General features: G+C 40.1%; 1 protein-coding gene across 1 annotated transcript in view; it reads right to left on the reverse strand.

The window, feature by feature from the left end:
• The window catches only part of ninj1 (ninjurin 1), a 34,155-nt gene extending 12,588 nt beyond the window's left edge, over window positions 1–21,567 (reverse strand). The window contains exons 1-2 of the mRNA XM_062969940.1: window positions 21,189–21,567; window positions 4,185–4,416 (exon numbers count right to left, since the gene is read on the reverse strand). Of these exons, the coding sequence (XP_062826010.1) occupies window positions 4,185–4,416; window positions 21,189–21,275 (319 nt within the window). The 5' untranslated portion in view covers window positions 21,276–21,567. The remainder of the gene's footprint in view (window positions 1–4,184; window positions 4,417–21,188) is intronic.
• Between the last annotated feature and the right edge of the window lie 654 nt (window positions 21,568–22,221).

The following is a 22,221-nucleotide window of genomic DNA, read 5'->3' on the forward strand; positions in this document are numbered from 1 at the left end:
TGAGATATGGAATGATTCTTTAACACTATGGGTATGGGAGAAGGTTGGAAAAAAGCAGGAATATATATAAAGAAAGCAAGGTTCTGAATTCTTAGTGGTAATTACAGTAATCCTAACCCATTATTATAGTATTACACAATGGAACTAAACTCACAGCCATTCTTAAATAAAGGTATGTTGAAGATTTTATTATAGTAATCTAATCCTACTATCATTGAGGCAGGCTCTTTCTTTCCTTCCTTTTTCACTTTTAAAAAAGACATGAAAAGCCTCCTATGATTAAAAGTGGGCTTTTTATAGGATGAATATAAGGTGGTCTAGTGCCACTGTAAGAGGATCCTTCTTGCATACACAACTCAAATGGGAACATTCTCATTAACAGTATCCTCCCTCAATACATTCATAGGCTTTACATTTTGTCATCTTGGCAAGATGTTCTGGCATTTTCAAACAGGCTAAAAGTTCATCTTTCCTCACTTCCCAATTCAAGTTAGAACAAATTGTTTTCCTTCTCATTTTTTGAATAGAATAAAGATATAATGGGGGGAAAATAGGCTGAAAGATTTCAACTGCTTCTAGGCAAGGCGGGGATGGATTTTACTCAGCCCCTACTCCGAAAGATAGGTTTGGAAGCTGCTAAGAGGAAGCTACTCTGAAAAGCCAGGGCAAAAGGCACAGAAAATGTGCCTGGCAGCTAAACTGACCACTTCCTTCCTTCTTTCTCTGTTCTATAATTTAGAGTTTGCCAACAAGCAAGATCACAGACACAACCATTATATCCAAAAGACCTCTTAAAATCACAGTTTAGAGAAAAGGGTAGCCATTTTAGACCTTATTTCTTTGAATCAATCAAGGTTCATGTTCTTTTGAAAATGAAGCTGCCAATATTGATAACAAGACTAAGGGCTCGGGCTGTGGTGCAGGCTGGAGAGCAGCTGCAATGAATCACTGCAATGAATCACTCTGACCAGGAGGTCATGAGTTCAAGGCCCACTCGGAACCTATGTTTGTTTGTCTTTGTTCTATGTTAAAAGGCATTGAATGTTTGCCTTCGGGGTGAGAAGGGTGGAATATAAATGCTGTAAATAAAATAAATAAATAAGGGCCCATCTAGACCTAGACACTTAAACCCTGGAATCTGCAGAGGTGTTTTTACCCTTCATTCCTGCACCTTGGGAGCAATAGGGTAAGTGGCCAGTGTAGATCTCCTTAGGCATGTTTGTTGCACCAGTTCCCCTGCCTTCTATGCAGAAAAAACTGGTGTTCACACAAAACCACAGGTGGCACAACCCTAGTTAGTGAAGAGCTATTGAAACTGATGGGATTTAAGTTAGTGTGACTGACAGGTCCCATTCATTTCAATGTCTCTCCTTTATTTATATTAGATTTTACTCAGTGTTTCCCTAGATGGGTAAGAAACATTACCCCCTTTCTTTCAGTAGATCATCTGACATTGAGAGACTGCAATTTAAGAATGATAACACTAACTGGAAAATTGAGTGACGTAGTTGTGTCACTTTCTACCCTTTCAAAATAATCAAACAGAAATATGTGACAACATTTTGGTGTCTGCTGTTTGAAAAATGAATATTTCAGAGAGCAAATATCTTTGAAATGTGCTTTGGAACAGTCTGTTATACAAAAGAGTCAGAGGGACATTTTTGTTCAAACTAATATAGTTTACTTTGGCGTGTGCTTTGGAATGATATACCTACAAGTTCTTCTTTTTGAAACCACGTCTGCTCTCAACTACTATATCTTTCCTAACCATGGATGACTTCCAAAGTGTTTGCTTTGATGGCCTAATAAAGGTAAGGAGCTGTTGTTTTCAAAGCTGTAACTCAAAAGAATACTATTTATATGCCTAGAAAATGACAGAGTAGTTAAAACACTTAGCATGTCCTTTCTGGCGAAAGAGAAGTATAATTCTGTGGCATAAGTATAAATCAGTCTAGAAATCCTGAGGCTGAAAGAACAGTTTCTACAAACTTCCTGAGCTAAATATTACTCAGAATCAAATAGATACTCTACTAGTTCCTCCCTCCCACAAGCTGTATAAAACAAACTGGAAGGCCCCTTCCACACAGCTGTATAAAATCCACTTTGAACTGGATTATATGGCAGTGTGGACTCAGGGTCATTCCAGACAGGCCCTATATTTCAGGTTTTCTGTTTATCCCAGATTATCTGGCAGTGGAGACTCACATAATCCAGTTTAATGCAGAAAACCTGGGATCAGATCCTTCGATCTGGAAGGGCCCTTAGATAACCCAGTTCAGGTATTGTGGATTATCTGCCTTGATATTCTGGGTTAATGGCTGTGTGGAAGGCCCCTTAGATGAGATAATATCAACTAGGTACTTTAATTCCTGGCCTCAAAATTCTTTATTTCTGTGTGTCCTTGATTAGAAAATCAAAACAAAGAAATAGATCTTAAAAAGTAGAATTGGAAACCTGAAATGGGTTCACCCCTAACTTTTGAAATTGATTTTCAGGCATGCACTTCATTTCAGATTTCAGTAGTAGTGAGGTATATGCCTTGGGACAATTTCCATGGCACAATGCAAAATAGAATGGAATCACCAAACCATGGCTAGGCATACCTATATATAGGTCTTTTGGATTTTATCCAGACAGCTGAACATATGCTTGCTTGGGAAATTCTAGTATTTTTTTAGGCATCCCTTCCCTGAAATCTTGTAGCCATGTAGAGCAGGGGGATTGGGGTAACCTTTTCATCTCCTGCAGGTCTCAGTCCTTTTGTTGTGGAAAACATTTGTAAAGAAAAGCTTGTCAATGCCAATGATACATATGTAAACTTTTCCCATTATTTGGCATTCTGTTGTTATGTACCTTCAGGTCAATTTTACTGATGGTTTCATAGCTCTTTCTTGGCAGGATTTATTCAGATGACATTCGCCTTACCTTCCTCTGAGGTTGAGAGAGTGGGACTTGCCCAAGGTCAACCAGTGAGTTTTCAAAGCTGAGTGAGGATTCAGACCTTGGCATCCCAGAGTCCCTGGCTGGGAAATCTGTGGGCAGTCTGGAACAAAAATGATCTGGACTAGCTCTGTAAGTGTCCATATGCAGTCTGCTGAACCAGCTGTAACACCACTTCAGCATTTGCACTGTCCTACTGAACTGGCTCTACTGGAGTGTCATCTCTCCTTTTTCCAGCCAACCAGAACTCTGTGTGAGCTCTTGGATGCTGCAGATGCCTCATTCCGGTTTCAGAAAAAGTGTCTGTGTGACCCCCCCCCCCCCCCCCCCCCGCTTCTTTCTGTTCATGTATCTCTGCTGATGTCAGAATGGGCACCCATAATGGCCAGGAGCTTCCACAGAGCTCTAGACCTGATCATGTGTAGTGACTGTGGTGACACAGGCACAATCTATCTCCTTCTTCCTGTGCTAATGAGCTCAGAGACAGGGTGATGGTGGCAGTGTCCCATCTGGATAGTGGATCCACCCAAATCAGAACCGATCCAGCTGTCTACACTGCACTGAAGCTATGGGACACTCTGGAGTTTTCAGCAAATTCCAGAGCATTCCCCGACTTTGCCTGAAGCAGGCCAAAACTGTTTTATTTCAAGAAAATCCACAATACTCACTGGAAATCCTGAAAAGTCCTGATGAAAGCTAGAAGTCAATTCATGCTGAGCTTTCCATGCCTGTATTAACTTGCCCTTATTCCAGTGGTTCTCAACCTGTGGGTCTCCAAGTGTTTTGGCCTCCAATTCCCAGAAATCCCAGCCAGTTTACCAGCTGTTAGGATTTCTGGGAGTTGAAGGCCAAAACATCTGAGGACCCACAGGTTGAGAACCACTGCCTTAGCCCAGCACTCAAACCACTACACCATGCTTATGGAGGATTTCAAGTTGCAAGTAGAGCTTATGAAAGTTACTTTTTTGGACGGCAACTTCCAGAATCTTTTTCCAAGTTCTACATATACAAGGGGATTCTTTTTATATAGGAAACATGAGAGTAGAATCAGCAAATTTGCTTCCCTCCCCTCTTACACATCATTAAAATTATATGGAGAAGGAACACTTGAAACTATTTACTAAGTAAATAGCTTCATTTGAAGAGAACCAGCCTTATAAAAAACAGAGAAATGACTATCATAAACAAAGTTCATGGCATTAGGGCAGAAAAGCAAGACTAATTATTCACATTATTATACATACCAAGGAATATTAGAAGGACACCCACTCCAACCTGAAGTGTGAGTGAGATGGAAATGAGGACAATAAGTGGGATGTAAAATGAGAAGGAAGGTCCTTGTTCCATGACTGCCTTGAGCTGGGATGCATTGGCCATGAGCAAAGCAATGTCCAACATGCTCTCGGCTGCACTCTTCTTGTTGGCATAATGGTTAATGTTAATTGGTCTGTTTCTCTGTAGCCATTGTCTTTGAGGCTGAAAAACAAAACAAAAAATCAAATATGTCGAATAGTGTTATAGATGGCAGAAGAAACATGATCACAGCAGGATTATCAACACTATGTCAACTTGCCAAAGGTAAAGTGATTGTGTACATATGGGAGAAGAATTTAGGGAGGAAATTAGGCAGGCAGGAGAATTGTAAGTTTGGTTAATTTTGATTGGGTCTCAGTGAACTTCCTCGTGAGGTAGGAAAACATCCCTACATACTATGGCTTGAATGTCACTAATAGTCCAGGTAGAGTAGACCCAATGAATGAATTGTTGAATGGCAAACTAACATTTATGTAAATACCGCTCAGATCCCAATAGATCAGATCTACTCATATTGGGATTAGTTTATATATGGTGAGTATCTTAACTTTAAAATGATACTCATGTCCATTTTGGATTCAGTAAAATTTATGTCACAAGCTTCTTCCAAGACACACAAACCATTTTGCAAGTGGTTCCCATCCAGTCATTGTCCAAATTAAAACTCTTAGGAAAGAACATTCTAGGCTTTCCAATTTAGGATCAAAGCAGGAATATTTGTTTATATACAAATGTTCTGGATAAACTTGAGGTAAACTCAGCTTCTAAACTATCAGAAGAAAGCAGCATAATTTGGGGAAACGTGGGTTTAATGGATGGATTAATGATATATACATGTTATATTAAACTTCTCTGGGAAGCTGTTACATTTGGAAGGTATTTTCAAATACACTCACCATGCTTCATGTCAGTCACTCATAAATCCTTTTTTGAGATGTGATTAGAAACTTTGTTACCACTATAAATGATTTGTGATGTCTTTATTTATCTTTATATGGAAAACATTCTACGTGAGCAGACTTGTCTGAAATGTCAAAGGTTACACTGGCTAGAATTATGATAATGAGTGACAATAAGCTCTTTGATGTAATGAAGAAAAAAAGCACACTATATGGGCCTGTTGGGACTGTCATACTTTAAACTCCAGGCAATAGACTGCAAGAATGAATGGTCCTGTGTATTAAAACAATAGAAACTTCACTGCAGGGAACTCTGGTCTGGAACATGCTACAGCCATTTTTAGATACACTTGCAATACTTTGGAAAGGGCATCATGGGAAAAGTAATTATTTTGGACTAGATCTCTCAGTACACCCCACTGTCTTTGAAGATGTAGTCTTAAAAAAAGAATTCCAAACTCCGAAGAAGGGCACTGTGAATATTGTCTGCACTCCTGAGCTCGATGCATTCAGTTGATGATTAGAATAGGATATGTGGTAGTGGTTTCAGTATTGGACTGTGACTCTGGAGGAAAACATGTGGATCCTGTGGAGGGAAGGAGTAATATGGCCTTACCCTGCTCCCCAAGTACAACTATGTGCAATAAAATTAGAGAGAGAATGTGAAAGAGAGTGAAGAAAGCAGGAGAGATAGAATGGGAAGGAAGAGGGAGAGAAAAGGTGAGCTAAAGAGAATGAGAAAAAGAGCTAAGGGAAGAATGAAGAGTTGGAAGAGAAGGAAAGAGAGCAAGTAATAAAGAGCAAGAAGGGAGGCGAAGAGGAGACAGATAATGCTGCTTTGTTCCCTCTCATTTTTCTCCACTTTGTGGATTTGGTATGTGGCACCCAAAAGGATAAACACTGAGCAAAAGTACACCTCAATTTGAATACGATTCTTTTCTCAGGAGATTCCTAGACGTCATGTTTGTTTAGAGTTGCTAGTTGCATGGAGTCAGTCCTCAGAAGCTAGACTTGTACATGCCTAGATTGTATTTTATCTTGAAATGAATGCATGGAAATAGGGGGAAGGACATACAGCCCTAATTGTTCCACCACCCCATTCACAGTTCATAAAGGCCTTCTATACAGTCTGAAGAATTTTGACACTGGGCAAAACATGTGTAGATGTCTGTTTGTGGTGGTACTCCTCCATAACACCTCCTATTTACTTATCTTTCCAATGTGGTTACTCAAAATATCTAGCATGATATTGATGAGGGAGAGGGCCGCCTTGATTGTGGCTCCCCGGCTCTTGCCCACTATGTATTGAAATACCTGGCACATTTAGCACTTTATAGTTGGCCACTCCAACGACAAATCCTGGCCACTGCATACGGATTTATTGAGTCCACTATTAGGTTTTAAATGTTTGGTTATGTGTTGCATATTATCTGTTTTATGCACTTTGTGTTATGTTTAAAATGTTTTAATTCCTGTATGTTTTAACTGACTGTATGTTTTCTGATATGAAGGAATCCGCTCTGCGTCCCCTGAAGAGATAGGGTAGTATATAAATAAAGTATTATTATTATTATTATTATTATTATTATTATTATTATTATCATCCAATCTCCATTTTTGTTTCTTGACATCAGTGCCAGTGCTAGAAGAACCCTGGCATACTCCAATATTACATATATAAAAACAATTTTATTTTTATTTCTATAGATTTTTTTAAAAAATTTCTACAATGTAACAATGCATACCTTCTTGAATTTCAAATTATAATTTTCATGTGGAAACCAATATGACAGTATTCAAAAAAGTACTGTATGGGAAGTATTTTTTGCCATACCTCAGGGATTTGTTTTAGCTCATAACTATTTTCTTTGGCTGGAATCACTTTTGTGGGGAAAGGTTGTTAGGATGTTCTTTTTCAGTACAACACAGCCCATAATCATACCCTTGCAAAACAAAGATTAAACCATCAAGATTTTACATTTCCATCTTCTTTCCGGCATCTTAGACACCAGATGCTTATGTAGGTTTTTTCAAATTTATACAAAATACTATTAAATACATTCTACAAAAAATATATTTCCAGTTCTAAGGAGACTGAAACAGCAGCAAAGTTATATGTTGATAACAAAGCCAACAATTCTAAACTCATGCAGAACTACAGCATATTTTGCACTACAGCATTATAGCACAATGATTCCACCTTGACTACCATGGTTCCATCCTATGAAATTCTAGAGTTTGCAGTTAGTTGAGCTACTATAGTTCTCTGGTTGGAAATGTTAAATGCTGTTCCATATAGGGCCAATCCTAGGGTTCAACAGAATGGAACCATGGCAGTTAAAATGGCATACTATTTCTGTAATTGTGTAACATGAACAGCCCTCCTGTTTATTCAAACTTTTCTTCTAATGGAAAAATCTTGATCATAAACATTAACACGGTCTCAAAAAGTCTCGTCATTCCCAAGTTTACCAAGGTTAAACAGAAACTACTGAATCATTCGTTACTGAATAAATAAAATCGCTTCTTGTAAACTGCTGTAGGAGTTCAGGAATTTAGGAGGTCCGGGAAGAGTCTATTAGCCATTTCTTGAAAAGTTCATTTTTTGTGGACCAGAACTCCTAGCGTCCTCTGGCTTACTGGCTAGTATCCCAAAAAGTAACTTGCTAGGGTGGGTCAAGCCAGCTGGCCTTCCTACCTTATAGCTATAATTTATCATATGGGATCCTTTCTCTTTCCCAAAGTCTCAACATTTCATTGAAATAAATTACAGTCGGGATTTTGCATGTGTACTAATGATTAATATAGTGAATGTGTTCTGGCAATGGTATGGAATGAAAACCAGGTTAGATTTTGGACTTCCTGCTTGGGATCTGGTGCCAGATGACACAAGGTTGGCCGGATGCTTCTCCTCACAAGTGATTGTTCTCCCTCCCTTTGAGCTTTATACAAGACAGCTGTGACTAGGTTTCTTGTTTCCTTCAGTAGAATGAGAGTGGTGGAAATAAAAAATGACCAAACTTTATTCTTTCAAAACAAGTTTTTGCTTAAATGTAGCAGTCTTGAAACCTTTTTCAAAGAATATTGCGGGATTCACCATTGTATGACCACACACCCAGCTGCCGTTTCCTTCCCTGTGCCATGGCAGAAGTTCATAGGAAATGGAAAAGTCCTATTTACCACAAATAAGTTCTTGGTGAATACCCACAGCCATTTACTACAAAGGGCAAACTTAACACAGTAAAGATGTAACGATTGAGGAAGCTGGTTATATTTGTCATCCTGTCAAGTGGAAAGGCTTTTCATCCACTGTGTACATCTGTAGCAAAAAGCAAAGATAATATATAATATATAAATCAGTTTGATATCTCTCATGATTCACAGCTTGCTCTTCTTCTTTCTTGTCACGTTGTTACTTTATTTGAAACTGAAAGTACGGCATAGCTTTTAGTAGTGCTGCAAGAGTACTGGGCTTAGCAAGAAGCTATTTGGAAATCACATGATATGACTCATACTTTGGAGTCCACTGCAGCTTGCATTGTCAAGAGACAGAGATTATTCAACCAGTTATAAAACAGTAGAGCAAATTGGATCACATAATCAACAGGGAAAATGGTGTGTAGCTTGACAATTTAGCAATCTGATAATGAAGTAGAAAAAGGGGAAAATATTTGCTGATGCAATGGAAGTAAAATTAAATATAATGGGCTTAATACAATTGCCAATTTTTTTTGCTTGCAATTGCAATCAGCATCAAACTGATATCTTACAACAATAACCTCAATGTTTACCAAAGCTTATGCTACCAACTTGAGGTCTCAAAGGTGTTATAAAATCCCTTTGTGTGCTCATTCAGCCTAATACAGCTGTTTCTTTGAATACTGCATGACACAGCTTTTGCTATTCTGAAACTACATCTATGACATTATCCTTTTTGCAGTTTCCACCTCGCCTTAGCAGAGATTTAAGATCATGAAAGAAGAGTTAGTGGGGGATAGGGATAGTTAAGCCTCCAGAATCCACTAGACATGCTAGCTGATGTTTTGGCATTATAGTCCAGAGAGTAACGTTACCAAGCTCTTCCTTTCTTCAACAAAAAATAATCTGGGCTGCTTGGCATACTAATGAAAATCACCTTGTCCTAGATATACAATAAAATCAATAAATGACAAATCAAATGGATAATAAAATTTATTTTATTTATATCATTTGTATACCACTACTATATGCAGTAGAGCAGTGGTCCCCAGGTGTTTTGGCCTACAAATCCCAGAAATCCCAGCCAGTTTACCAGCTGTTAGGATTTCTGGTAGTTGAAGGCCAAAACATCTGGAGACCCACAGGTTGAGAACCACTGCAATATAGGAATAAGAGGTGTTCTACAATCTTCCCCTTCTTTTCTCCCCATCATCTTCTTGCTTTGTTCTCAGGCTTTGGGCAGAGACTCTCTTGTTTTTTTTAATTATTATTATTACATGTGAGTTGCTCCTGTTTCTCAGCTAACAAGATGGGTTAAAATACCTTTAATAAATAATCTAACTAAATATGCCATCCTTTATATTATGCCTATAGTATACAGAAACATTGGTTTCTACTGTTGAATCAACAAGTACAGTTTGTGTGTGTGTGTGTGTGTGTGTGTGTGTGTGTGTGTGTATACAGGACTCAATCTGTAAGAGGGGAGATATGTGTAACATACAGAAAATGCAAATGTCAGCAATGGAATCATGCTATCAAATGAAATCCTCTGTTTAGGAAATGAAGTTAAAATTACATAGACACACTCATTTTGGGCAACTGAGGTGGCAGCAGCTTGACATCTTCCTCTAATGAAAATTCTTTACTTTCCAGTGTTTGGATTAAGTTTCCTGAAGCAGCAGAGGAAGGGGATAGTATGGGATGAGATGCTATTTCGGTGACATATTCCAGAAAGGATGTTACTTTCCTTTACTTCCATTGCATCAGCAAATATTTTTCCCCATTTCATACTAAGGGACACATACATTCATTCTCTGTTATAAATCTAAGATTAGCAAGCAAACATCTCTTTTAATGCCAGTTGTGCTTCTGGTGGTTTCAAGCTGTTTGCTCATTAACAATGGTTTTGAAACTAATAGCTTTGGTAATTATTTTGCTACTTCGGTGTTGCCTGGCTCTTTGTTGTCTTCTAGTTAATTAGCTGCCTCTACTGGAAGTTTCAACAGTGGAATTATGTTAAAACAGGATGTTAATCTACACATGCAAGAGTGCATTGTTCTCCTGAGCATCTTATGCTCTGTTCCTGTAAAACATATGCTTTCTAAGAGGATAGGATTAAAATAATTTAACCTCAGAAAATCAGCTCCTGATCCATGAAAAACATAAATGGAATGCCTTCATTGGAGTTATTTGTGGGAATATAAGTGGCATTCATGAGATTAGGTCTGTGATCAAGATCTGTATAGAAAGGAGCTTTCCTACTGCGGCTATTTTAAACAAATACAAATAAAGCAAAAACATGAAGGATTTTTGGGATGGAGAGAACCTTTGGGTTATCTTATCCTACTTTTATCTTCCACATCTTTTTAGTATTCAAAGTCCCACCCTGTTTTTTCCAAAGAAAATTTAGGTAAAGAAGCAAGAGGGAATGAGGGACTTGTTTATTTAGTGTTTTCAGTTAGGTGGAGCCCTTCATGCTATACCACACTGATAGACTTGTTCGTTTAACCAGTGACTCAGAGAAATACAGCTTCTAATATTGCTCATTAGCTTTTCCCTGGCTTTGGTTGTTCAGAAGCTAAAGCTGGATATAAACTGGGATGACATCATTCTTTTAAATCAAAGCCATCTTCATCTTTAAAAAGTGATATCATCTTCTATGCCACATCATAGGTGGTGAATCGGAATACTAGCCATCTGTAAATTAAATATATGTTTAAGCCAAGTTACATCTGGTAACAAGAGGCTTTTATATTACTCTGTTTAACTCTAGCTTTGCTCATTTCAGAAGCTCGGAATGCCTGGGAAAATCCATTTTAAGGATTTAAAGTAAGAGCAAAATATTTCTTCAGGCTAAATCCCAAATGAAACTATAAAAACATTTATTAGAATTAAATTAAAAGCAATTTAAATGGAAATTGCACACATTTTAATTGTCACAATGAACTACTACCCAGAATACATATTCTTTAATATCTACTTTCCATGTAGATGTTTTACATTCTGCTGCACCACTTAAGTCTCCTGCTAAAAAGTAGCATCAGAGAGGGTGCTAAGCCTGTGCTGAAACACGATTAAAGTCTAAATTTTTCATTAATTAAAGAAACACATTAATGATTTGACCAGAATTGGCTCTCTGAAAAGCAAGGAAAAGCATTCAGCCTTATACAAAATCCAATCTGTAAGGCATGTTGGTGCTACCAAAGCCTCTCTGTCTTCACAAAGCCAAGTCTGAGGGCTTGTTTGCACAGTAGTAAAGCTGGAAATGGTCTTCACATAACAAATTGTTCAGAACAGTACCATAAACTATTGGTTTTCCACATAACATTTAGCTTTTTATTATTCTACTAGGTTAGTTTATATGCCTTCTTTCTCTGACACTTTGAAAATCAGATAAAAGCGCATATATATATATATATATATATATATAGGCAGAAAAGTTAAAATATAAATAAACAATATAAAAACACTGGATCAAAAAGTGATTTAAAAACAGATCAATAAAAAGAATAGCAGCTCTCTATTTAAAAAGTCCCCCGGAATTAAAAAGTTTTTTGACTGTAAGCATAACGAGAACAGGGAGAAAACCAACCTACTTTCCATTGGATGGGAATCCCACAGCCTGGGAGCAATCACCAAAAAGGCCCTCTCTCACATCACCAAACTCCTCTTTGAGGTGATAGGATGAGAGAAGGCCTCCTCCAAAGACCTCAGAGCTTGGCAAGGTTTGTATATGGAACCACGTTCCTTCAAAACAGCCAAGATCCAGGCTGCTTTTATGTCAGTATAATCTTGTGGCAGTTGATATTAGTGTGGCAAAAAAGTTAAATAATGGTTGGTAGGACACATTATGTGAAGTATCTATCCCATAGATTGCAAGTGCAGTTTCTCCATCATTGTAAAGATAATGCTAGGTCCAATTTCTGAAACCTTTAAAAGAAGTGTGATGGAGTATCCTTCTCTGGAGGTTTTTTAAGGAGATGATGGATGGCCATCTGTTGGGGGTGCTTTGATTGTGTGTTCCTGCATGACAGGGGGGTGGACTGGATGGTCCTTGTAGTCTTTTCCAACTCTATGATTCTATGAATGGCAAGCTGCAAAATTGTACATGTCAAAGTCATGTCTTTAAATGTTATGTTCACAGATTGATCCCATTCCAATATAGCACTTGATTCCATCTTTTTTGGACTGGGGCTAATGGTTAAAACACACTGTTTGTTATTTAAATACATATGAGAAAAATATTGAGAAATTTATGTCCTGTTGATTAGAACTGGTACTTCTGAAGTTGTTCCATTAAGAGCTGGGGAAAGGATTCCAGTGAGATTTCTAGATGTAAGAAATTTTGCCCTGAATTCAATATAAGTGGGTCACCAGTTCCACATTTTGTTTTTTAAAAAAACTCCAAGTGCAAATTACTGTTGCTAAGGTGAATTATGGCAGTATAAAAGCAATTTTACAAAGTATGGCTTTTAAATTATCTAACTATACCTTCATTTATTCAGGAATATTCTCTTGGAAGATACTCCATAAAGCTATATCCTGCAGAATTCCTGTTGAGGCTTGCAAACGTACCTATTTAAATTGCAAAGGGATTCCTGCCTGCACATGGATCTCCATTTGGATAAGATGAGAAGATCAACAAGGATTTGAGTCATGGGATTAATACAGTGACACACATGCATTGTTGAATGTCTTCAGGCTTGCAGACTAATTAGCTCAGAGTCAAATTATTCCCTGCACTACCAACTGGAGCTCTTTTCTATTTCTGCTGTCCTACTCTTTGTTTTCATACAAATGAAAATCACTGAACTGTGTGCAGCTCCCATATGAGGATTTACAGGACAAAACCCAAGGCTTAGCTAGTAGGCCTCCGTGGTTAATTCTGCATGATAAGCTTAGTATTCAAACATACATTTCCTATCTAACTAAAAAACTCACTGCTCCCCTTCAGGTCTACATGCATGCAAAACTGAACCAGCTTCTTTAATTTATTAGATGTTTAATCCAGCTTACTTATTAAACTTCAGTGACCGACAAGAAGTAAATACATTTTAAAGCAAGAACTTAAAATATCACACATTTAAATTTTAACATTGAAGTATAAAATTGGAAAAGTTTATAACTACATTTTGTAAACTACAGTGCATCCAAAGGAATGTAATCCTTGGAATTTGTGCCCAAAATTTAAAATTTGCTACTTCTAATGACATACAGGTCTTTCTGAAACTTAGACATTGTTTCACATGTGGAGGGGGAAGGGAAGGAAAGTGAATTATCATAAGGATGTGGACAAAATGCTTGAAGGGAGGCAGACTGAACTTGTAAGCAATGTTTTTTTAAAATTACAATTCCCAGAAATCCCTCCCAGTTAAACTGGGGAATTCTGGTAATCCAGAAAGTAAGCCCTGGATATGGCATTCCACTGCTCTATGCCACTGATTCCCAAGCTCTTGTCCTCCAGGTGTTTGGACTTCTGCTTCCAGAATCTCAGCCCATTGGGCAAAGTGGCTGAAATTGCAGGAAATTGAAGTTTAAAATACCTGGAGTACCAGAGTTTAGGAGTTACTGCTCTATGCAGCTGACATACGTTCGACAAGAGGCAGTGTTTGGTTGGACCAAGGAAGCAATGATGCTTCTCTGAAGGAGGAAGTTGTTCCACAGACAAAAGTGTGGGCCCTTCTGAAGAAGTCATCCAATCGTGAATCTTTCTTTTGGGGACAAGAAGTTCCATTTAGGGGAAAGTGATAACATTTACACTAGTCCTTTTGGTATGATTTCTGAACTGACTTTAGAAGACTGTGGAATCAACAAAGTGCACAATGTTTTATATGATTTTTAGTGGGACTGGATGCTTTCAATTTATTAGCCAATTCTCTCTTTCAAGATGCACACTGAGGTTGGCACTCGGGGGAAAGGCTGAATATAAAGAATCAGTCAGCAAATGATCCCACTATCTGTGAGGCTGTGAAAATGTTCCTGCCTTTAATCCAAACTATAAAGGAACTGTGCAATTGCCAAATACATTCAGTACCTAAGACAGATCCTTTAAAGCCACTAGCTGCCACTGTAATTAATATCTAGATATAGATATAAAAGGAATGATTTTGGAGATAAATTCAAGTCTCTATTGAGCAAACTGATGGCAGCTAATTTTGATTATGCAATGGTTTGAAACATATTCTTTTAATCCTTCTTAAGGGGTAAAAACATGACAAAATGCTTTATTTATTTATTTATTTATTTTTCAAAATTATATTTTGCCCTTCTCACCTGGAAGGGGACTCAGGGCAGAGCACAACATGCACTCCATGCCAGGACATAAAATAATTATAAATATACACAAACATTAAAGTCAATTATATCTACTATAAAATCAGCTATTTAAACCAACTCAGGACACCATTCTGGCTCCGGTCAGTGGAGTAGGTTTCCTGTTATTGCCTCATTGCACTGTCCCAAAGGCTTGGTCTCACAACTAGCTCTTTACCATCTTACTGAAGGACAGGAGGGAGAGGGCTAATCTTATCTCACCAGGGAGGGAGTTCCATAACCAAGGGGCAATCACTGAGAAAGCCCTGTCTCTCATCCCCGCTAAACGCGCCTGTGACGGTGGCGGGACTGAGAACAGAGCCTCCCCAGAAGATCTTAGTCTTCACGGTGGCTCATAAAGGGAGATACATTCAGACGGGTAAACTGGGCCGGGGCCATTTAGTGCTTTATAGACTAAAGCTGGCACTTTGAATTGTGCCTGGTAGCAAACAGGCAGCCAGTGGAGCTGACGTTACATCAGAGTTGTGTGCTCCCTATATGCCGCCCCAATTTATTAACTTGGCTGCCTTTCACTGGACTATTTGTAGCTTCCGGACAGTCTTTAAAGGCAATCCCATGTAGAGCGTGTTGCAGTAGTCTATCCTGGATGCAACGAAAGCACAGACCACCATGACTTCCCAGGGTATGGGCGCAACTGGTGCACAGGTTTTAATTGTGCAAAAGCCCCCCCAGCCACCGCTGCAACCTGGGATTCCAGGCTCAGCAATGAGTCCAGGAGGACTCCCAAGCTGACTCAATTAGTTCTGCATTTCAACTGTAATGTCAAAAATGTCAATGTAGTACATTTCCTTCCTCACAAAAAGTGGTAGAATATTATATATTTCAATTCAAATGAGAAACAGTCTTTTTGTTATTTTCTCATTTGTTGTTTTAATATTGTTATAGAAGTTCCTATATCCAGATGCCACAAGTTTACTATGGAAAAGCTAATGCAAATTATCTTTTTCCAAGAGAAGACAAATATCTGCCTGACTTTCTCAGTTGGTTTCAAATCACTCATCTTCTGTGAAAGTTTTTTGCCTCTGTTTGTAACAATAGTACATTTGCTTTTACATCACCATGGGAGAGCCCAATGTTATGCACTACCTGGGGCAAACTCAAAAATGTAGCGTGTAAGTCTTATGAGAGGATATTCCCACACTATATATGGGAAACACCACTTCTGTTTTTGTGGTGACCAGTCCTTCCCTTTCTTCAAATTTTTTTCCAATGAACCTCAAAATGACAACATGCAGTAGATTTACATAGAAATCAGAATGAACAATGCAAATTGCTTAGTAGTCAGAGTAAATATACTCTTTTTCAAAAAAGCAAGTGATATGTACAATCAAGTACAAAAAATTAAGCCTGTTGGATATAGCTTGAACTGAGAAAAAAAGAGTTGTTCCATCATTATGTTGAAAATGTATTCCAAAATGTAATGTTTTTACATAGGTTTATATAGATGCTCTTTCAAAAAAATGTGAAAAGAAATTGGTTCCTTTTGAAAAATATTAAGAATTAGAATAACAGTGTGCCACTGCTATTTTAGGGACTGACCTGTTAAAAGCAGTAAAGACATTTAAAAGAAGTTTTTTAACTAACTAGATCTTTCAGGTTCTGTAATAGAAACTGTGGTGTTCTGTGCTAAAAAAAAGTTTCTGAAGGCTGCTAAAATCAATTTGATTTTACTACCACACCCCAATCTCCAGACATTGCTCATTCAAGAGAGCAAATAAAGTAACCTTACTTTAACAGCTAAGCCAGAAACCAGACTAAAGCATATTGACGAAATGTTTACTACTGAAAGCGGTTCAGGATTGTGAAGTAAACTACAGGCTTGATCATATTTTCCCCAAAAATTGGAACTGAGAAACCACTTAAAAATTAGAAGGCTTTTCACCATTCATTCATTTCTTCCTCCCAAAGCACTGGTGATCTCCATCAATTACGGATTCATACTTCATTTCTAGATAAATATCTCTTCTGACTCGTAAAATACTTTTCTACATTACTGAGGACTCAGTAGTTATTCAAATATAATTTCTTTGCTTGCTTACAGGTGTCCAAAATCTGCTCCGAGAAAGATGAGCAGGGGCCTTTCTCTCTACACATGCTTTTCTTTCTGAAAAAAAAGAGAACCAGCAGCACATTTCTGCTTCCCAGAAAACTCTATGGTGTGTTCATAGGGTTTGGGATACTATGTCGCTTTCGTGGAAGTTTGGATAAGAAATAGAAGGTGTCTCTTGGCTACTTTTTCACTGTTTCTCCACTCTGGTACAAATGAGAGAAATCTTCACCTCTCTTCCAAGTTTTCTACACACAAAGAAAGTAAAGGGAGAAGGATGGCTTTTAAACACAAAGCAGTAGCTATATATGGTCTTGGCATCTGGAGCTATTCTTACTTCCTTACTTCTTACTGTCCAATTTTAGGACTTGGCATTAAAAATAGGTGCCAGGATTAGAGTCCAGTTTTCTGGGCTGTATGACCTTGTTCCCAAATGCTTCTGGAACATGGCCATACAGCCCGGAAAATTCACAGCAACCAAGAAGAAGATTCTTTGTCTCAGGCAAAACAGGTGCAGTGAGTACAAATCTGTCTGCTCCCTGTCCTGCAATATCAGGAAAAGAAAGAACCTGAAATTAGATCTAAGGAAATTTGACAAAAGAGAGAAGACAACACCTGCAGCTCAGTACAAAAAGCAAAACAAAACAGACATTGCAATATAAACAGGATCAAATCATGGAGTGCACTGCATTGTGGCACCTGTTCATTTCAATACTAGTGTGCTATAGAATCTCGTTTTCAATTCCCAAACTTTAAAGGAGTGATACTCCACCTTGAACCTATTTGGGTGCATTGTGATAGCACTTTGGAAAGCTTCAGAATAACATTCAGAACAAAATCTCCAAAGACATGGAAACTACCAGTACATATTATCTGCGACATTTCGAAGAATTCTTAGTTTAAAGACAGGTTGAATTCTTAGTTTGAAGACAACAGGTTGGATCCAGGTTTAGTTATATTTACAGCAGCACACCAAAATCATGAATAATAAATCCACACTATTAAATATCTACTGTCACTTTCTGATAAAGTCAACAATCAAACCACATGAACATTTTGGCCAGGAACTGTTTTTCCTGACTCTGTTTCTTGTATGGTAGGGGGTTGGACTGGATGGCCCTTGTGGTCTCTTCCATGATTATATGATTTTGAAAATGGAATAAAACTGCTATTAAAAGGCAAATCAATTTGTGAACATGAATTTTATGATGAAGAGGAAAGAGTAAAGTGAATGAGTGACTGGTAGCAATGCAGAAGGCTACTCTCCAAACAAGACCAAGAATGTGAAAGAAGGGAATCCAAAAAGTCATTTGTATATGTCTTATCTCACTCCCATTTACTGGAACACAAAGGTAGGCCTGAGCCTGCCACTCATTCTTTGAGCTCAAAGCTGCTTATGTCTGAAGATATTGGCTTCAACCCTGAGTCCCACTTCCAGGTATTGCTGGATTGCAAATCATATTAGTCCAATGGTGATGGAAGTTAGGAGTTGGTGTCTAACATGGGGTTCAAGTTACCCTTCAATACTCTGGATTTAGAAGTACAAATAAGGAAATGATGACAATTTGTGAGTAGTTGTTGTGCCATACCTTCATACGATCCCAACTTAAGGTGGCCCTATCATAGGGTTTTCTTATCAAGATTTATTCAGATAATGTTTTGCGATTACTTCCTTCTTACTGTGTATAAGTTGCCCAGTGGGTTTCATGGCTGAGCAGGGATTCGAACCATGTTCTCAAGAAGTCCAAGTCCAACAGTCAAACAACTACACCACACCACAGGCTGGGTGTTCCTGATCCTGATCCAAAATGCTTGACAGCAGCAGTGCCCTGGTTACTGGAGTTCTTCAGATTTTGGAATATCTTTACATATATATTCATAATGAAATATCTTGAAAAAGAGACCCAGGCCAGTCATTTATTATTTATATGCACTTTATGAATGCATATGGAAGCCCACAGTGGTGCAATGGGTTAAACTGGTGAGTGCTGAACTTGCTGACCAAAAGGTCAGCAGTTCGAATCTGGGTACAGGGTAAGCTCCCGCTATTAGCCCCAAATTCCTCCAACCTAGCAGTTCAAAAACATGTTAATGTGGGTAAATCAATAGTAACAGTGCTCCATGTAGTCATGTTGGCCACATGACCTTGGAGGTGTCTACGGACAATGCCAGCTCTTCGCCTTAGACATGGAGATGAACACCACCACCCCGCCCAGTCGGACAAGACTAGACTTAATGTCAGGGGAAAACCTTTACTTTTACCTTATGCACCTTAAACATGTAGCCTGAAGGTAACTGCATGCAATATTTTTTAATAGTTTAGTGGATCAGAAAGCAAAGTCGTTGTGATCTCATCCATCCATGTGGACAATTTTGGAGGATTCCAGACTTCTGGACAAGGGATGCTCAATCTGTACATTATTGGGGTGCATCATTAAGGTGCCTATACTAAGAAGAAGCAAAACCAGAGAAACAGATGCTCCACTATATCATTCCACATTGCAATTCATTGCTGGCAAACACCACTGGCTTCTAAGCAAGTATTTACAGACACGTGTAAACACATGTTCAGCATAAGGTATGAAGAATTTTAAGGAAGTTAGGCAAACATAACAGTGTGGAATGCAGACTGTATTGACACCGTAGAATGAATGCAGTTCGACACCACTTGAACTGCCCCTGGCTCAATGCCATGGAATCCTGAGGGATAGATGCTTGACAAGGTCTTCAGAATTCTCTACCAAGAGCCCTTCCACACAGCCACATAACCCAGAATATCAAGGCAGAAAATCCCACAATATCTGCTTTGAACTGGAATATATGGCAGTATGGAGCCCCGGTGGTGAAGTGTGTTAAAGTGCTGAGCTGCTGAACTTGCAGACCAAAAGGTCCCAGGTTCAAACCCCAGGAGCGGTGTGAGTGGCTGCTGTTAGATCCAGCTTCTGCCAACCTAGCAGTTCAAAAACATGCCAATGTGAGTAGATCAATAGGTACCGCTCCGGCGGGAAGGTAACGGCGCTCCATGCAGTCATGCTGGCCACATGATCTTGGAGGTGGCTTAGAAATGGAGATGAGCACCAATCCCTAGAGTTGGACATGACTAGACTTAATGTCAGGGGAAACTTTTACCTTTACCTATATGGCAGTGTGGACTCTGCTAACCCAATTCAAAGCTGATATTTCAGGATTTCCTGCCTTGATATTCTGGGTTATATGGTTGTGTGACAGGGCCCTGAGTCCACACTACCATATACAGTAGAGTCTCATTTATCCAACACTCGCTTATCCAACATTCTGGATTATCCAACACATTTTTGTAGTCAATGTTTTCAATAAATCGTGATATTTTGGTGCTAAATTCATAACTACAGTAATTACTACATAGCATTACTGCGTATTGAACTACTTTTTCTGTCAAATTTATTGTATAACATGATGTTTTGGTGCTTAATTTGTAAAATCATAACCTAATTTGATGTTTAATAGGCTTTTCCTTAATCCCTCCTTATTATCCAACATATTCACTTATCCAACATTCTTCTGGCCCGTTTATGTTGGATAAGTGAGACTCTACTGTATTCTCATTCAAAGCAGAAAATGTGGGATTTTCTTCAGCAGTTTGGAAGGGGCCTAAGGGCCCTAACACAAAGCCCCATATCCCTGAATATCAAGGCAAAAAATCCCACAGTATTTGTTTTGAACTGGGTTATCTGAGGCCACACTCAGATAATGTGGGATTTTCTGCCTTGATATTCTGGGATATCGGGCTGTGTGGAAGGGCCCTAAGAGTCCAAAGCCCAGGATGTCTTAGCGTTGAGCCATGGCAAGATCTCTGAAGAGACAGGGCTGGATCTGGCCACCCTCAGCCTGGCAAACGAGGCCTGCTCTTCCCATTTCCCACCAGGAGCGGCTTTGTTTGTTTGCGCGCAGGCCTGGCGTGGAGGGATTCCAAAGCGAGGCCCGCATTGGTGGGAAGTCTCCGCCCCGACGCAGCCGGGACGCGGGAAGGGAGAGACCTTCCCCAGCGACACAGGAAAGCCCCCCCACTCCTCCTGCCCCCCAATCATGCGGGCCCGTAGTAACTCCATCGACAGGGCGGAACCAACGCTGCCAGGCAATACTTTAGCTGCCATGTCTCAAGGCTGCGGAATCCCGAGTTTTGTAGTTTGGCGCTTTTGGGCAGAGAAGGCTCAAGATCTGGTGATAAAGCGATAACTCATAAGATTGAGCCCGGAGTCAAGCTCAAGCTGCATTCATCCTACAGTGTCCATGTCTCCAGGAGACAGGGCTGACAGCGTTCAGCTGCGGCTGAATCCGTGGCCCCGAGGCTTCTCTTTCCTTCCTTGCCCTACAAACGCATTGGGCGTGAAGGCGCCGCGCCTTTCCCTCCCTCCCGGGACACACACGCTGGTTTCTGCTCCTTGCTCAGGCTCGCCTCCGTCCCTCCTTCTTCCTACCTGGTCAGGAGCCGGAGGCGTCGCGTCGCCGTTGCTGCTCCCGGCGGTGAGGCCGTTCAGCTCGTGGGTCTCCGTGGCCGAGTCCATGGCTCGCCCTGGGTGGGAGGCTTGCCCTGCGACCCGGAGGAAGAGGAGGAGGCCGCTCAGCCCGCCCGGGAAGAAGCCCCTTCCTTGCCTGGGCTGAGCGGCTGCGGCGGGGTTTGGCGGCGCGGGGTTTCCGTGCGAGAGGCACACGCTCGGCCGCGGCCTGGGCGGGAGGAGGAGGAGGCTGCGGACGGGCTCCCTCCCCGCGCCACTTCCCTTGGGCTAGAGACAGACAGGGCTGTTCTCTTTCTCGCTCTTTGGGCAGCCGGCCCAGGGAGGGACTCCGGAGGATGGGAGGGCGGCTTTTACTTTCCTGTTTGGAAAGTTTCTCCAAAATCCAGCCCACTTCCAAGAGCACGCAATCCCTGGCAATCTTTGCCAACAGGATAGCCAAGATGACGCGTAACGTTGCCTGGGCAAAAGCAATGGTCTGTCACTGTGCACCTCAATCCTAGAACCCTAGGGTTGGAAGCGACCCCAAGGGACATCCAGTCCAACCCCTCATCGTGCTGCTGCTGCTCAGTCGTTTAGTCGTCTCCTCTTCGTGACCTCATGGACCAGTCCACGCCAGAGCTCCCTGTCGGCCGTCACCGCCCCCAGTTCCTTCAAGGTCAACCCAGTCACTTCAAGGAAACCATCCATCCATCTTGCCCTTGGTTGGCCTCTCTTCCTTTTTCCTTCCATTTTCCCCAGCATGGTGATCTTTTCCAAGCTTACCTGTCTCCTCATGATGTGGCCAAAATACTTCAACTTTGCCTCTAATATCCTTCCCTCCAGTGAGCAGCCGGGCATTATTTCCTGGAGGATGGACTGGTTGGATCTTCTTGCAGTCCAAGGCACTCTCAGGATTTTCCTCCAGCACCCTCATCGTGCAGGAAGGTACAAATCAAAGTACTCCTGACAGATGGCCACTCAGCCACTGCTCAAATGCTCCAGAGATGGAGAGGCC

Source organism: Anolis carolinensis, chromosome 2 (assembly GCF_035594765.1).
Source record: "Anolis carolinensis isolate JA03-04 chromosome 2, rAnoCar3.1.pri, whole genome shotgun sequence".
Classification (NCBI taxonomy): Eukaryota; Metazoa; Chordata; class Lepidosauria; order Squamata; family Dactyloidae; genus Anolis; species Anolis carolinensis.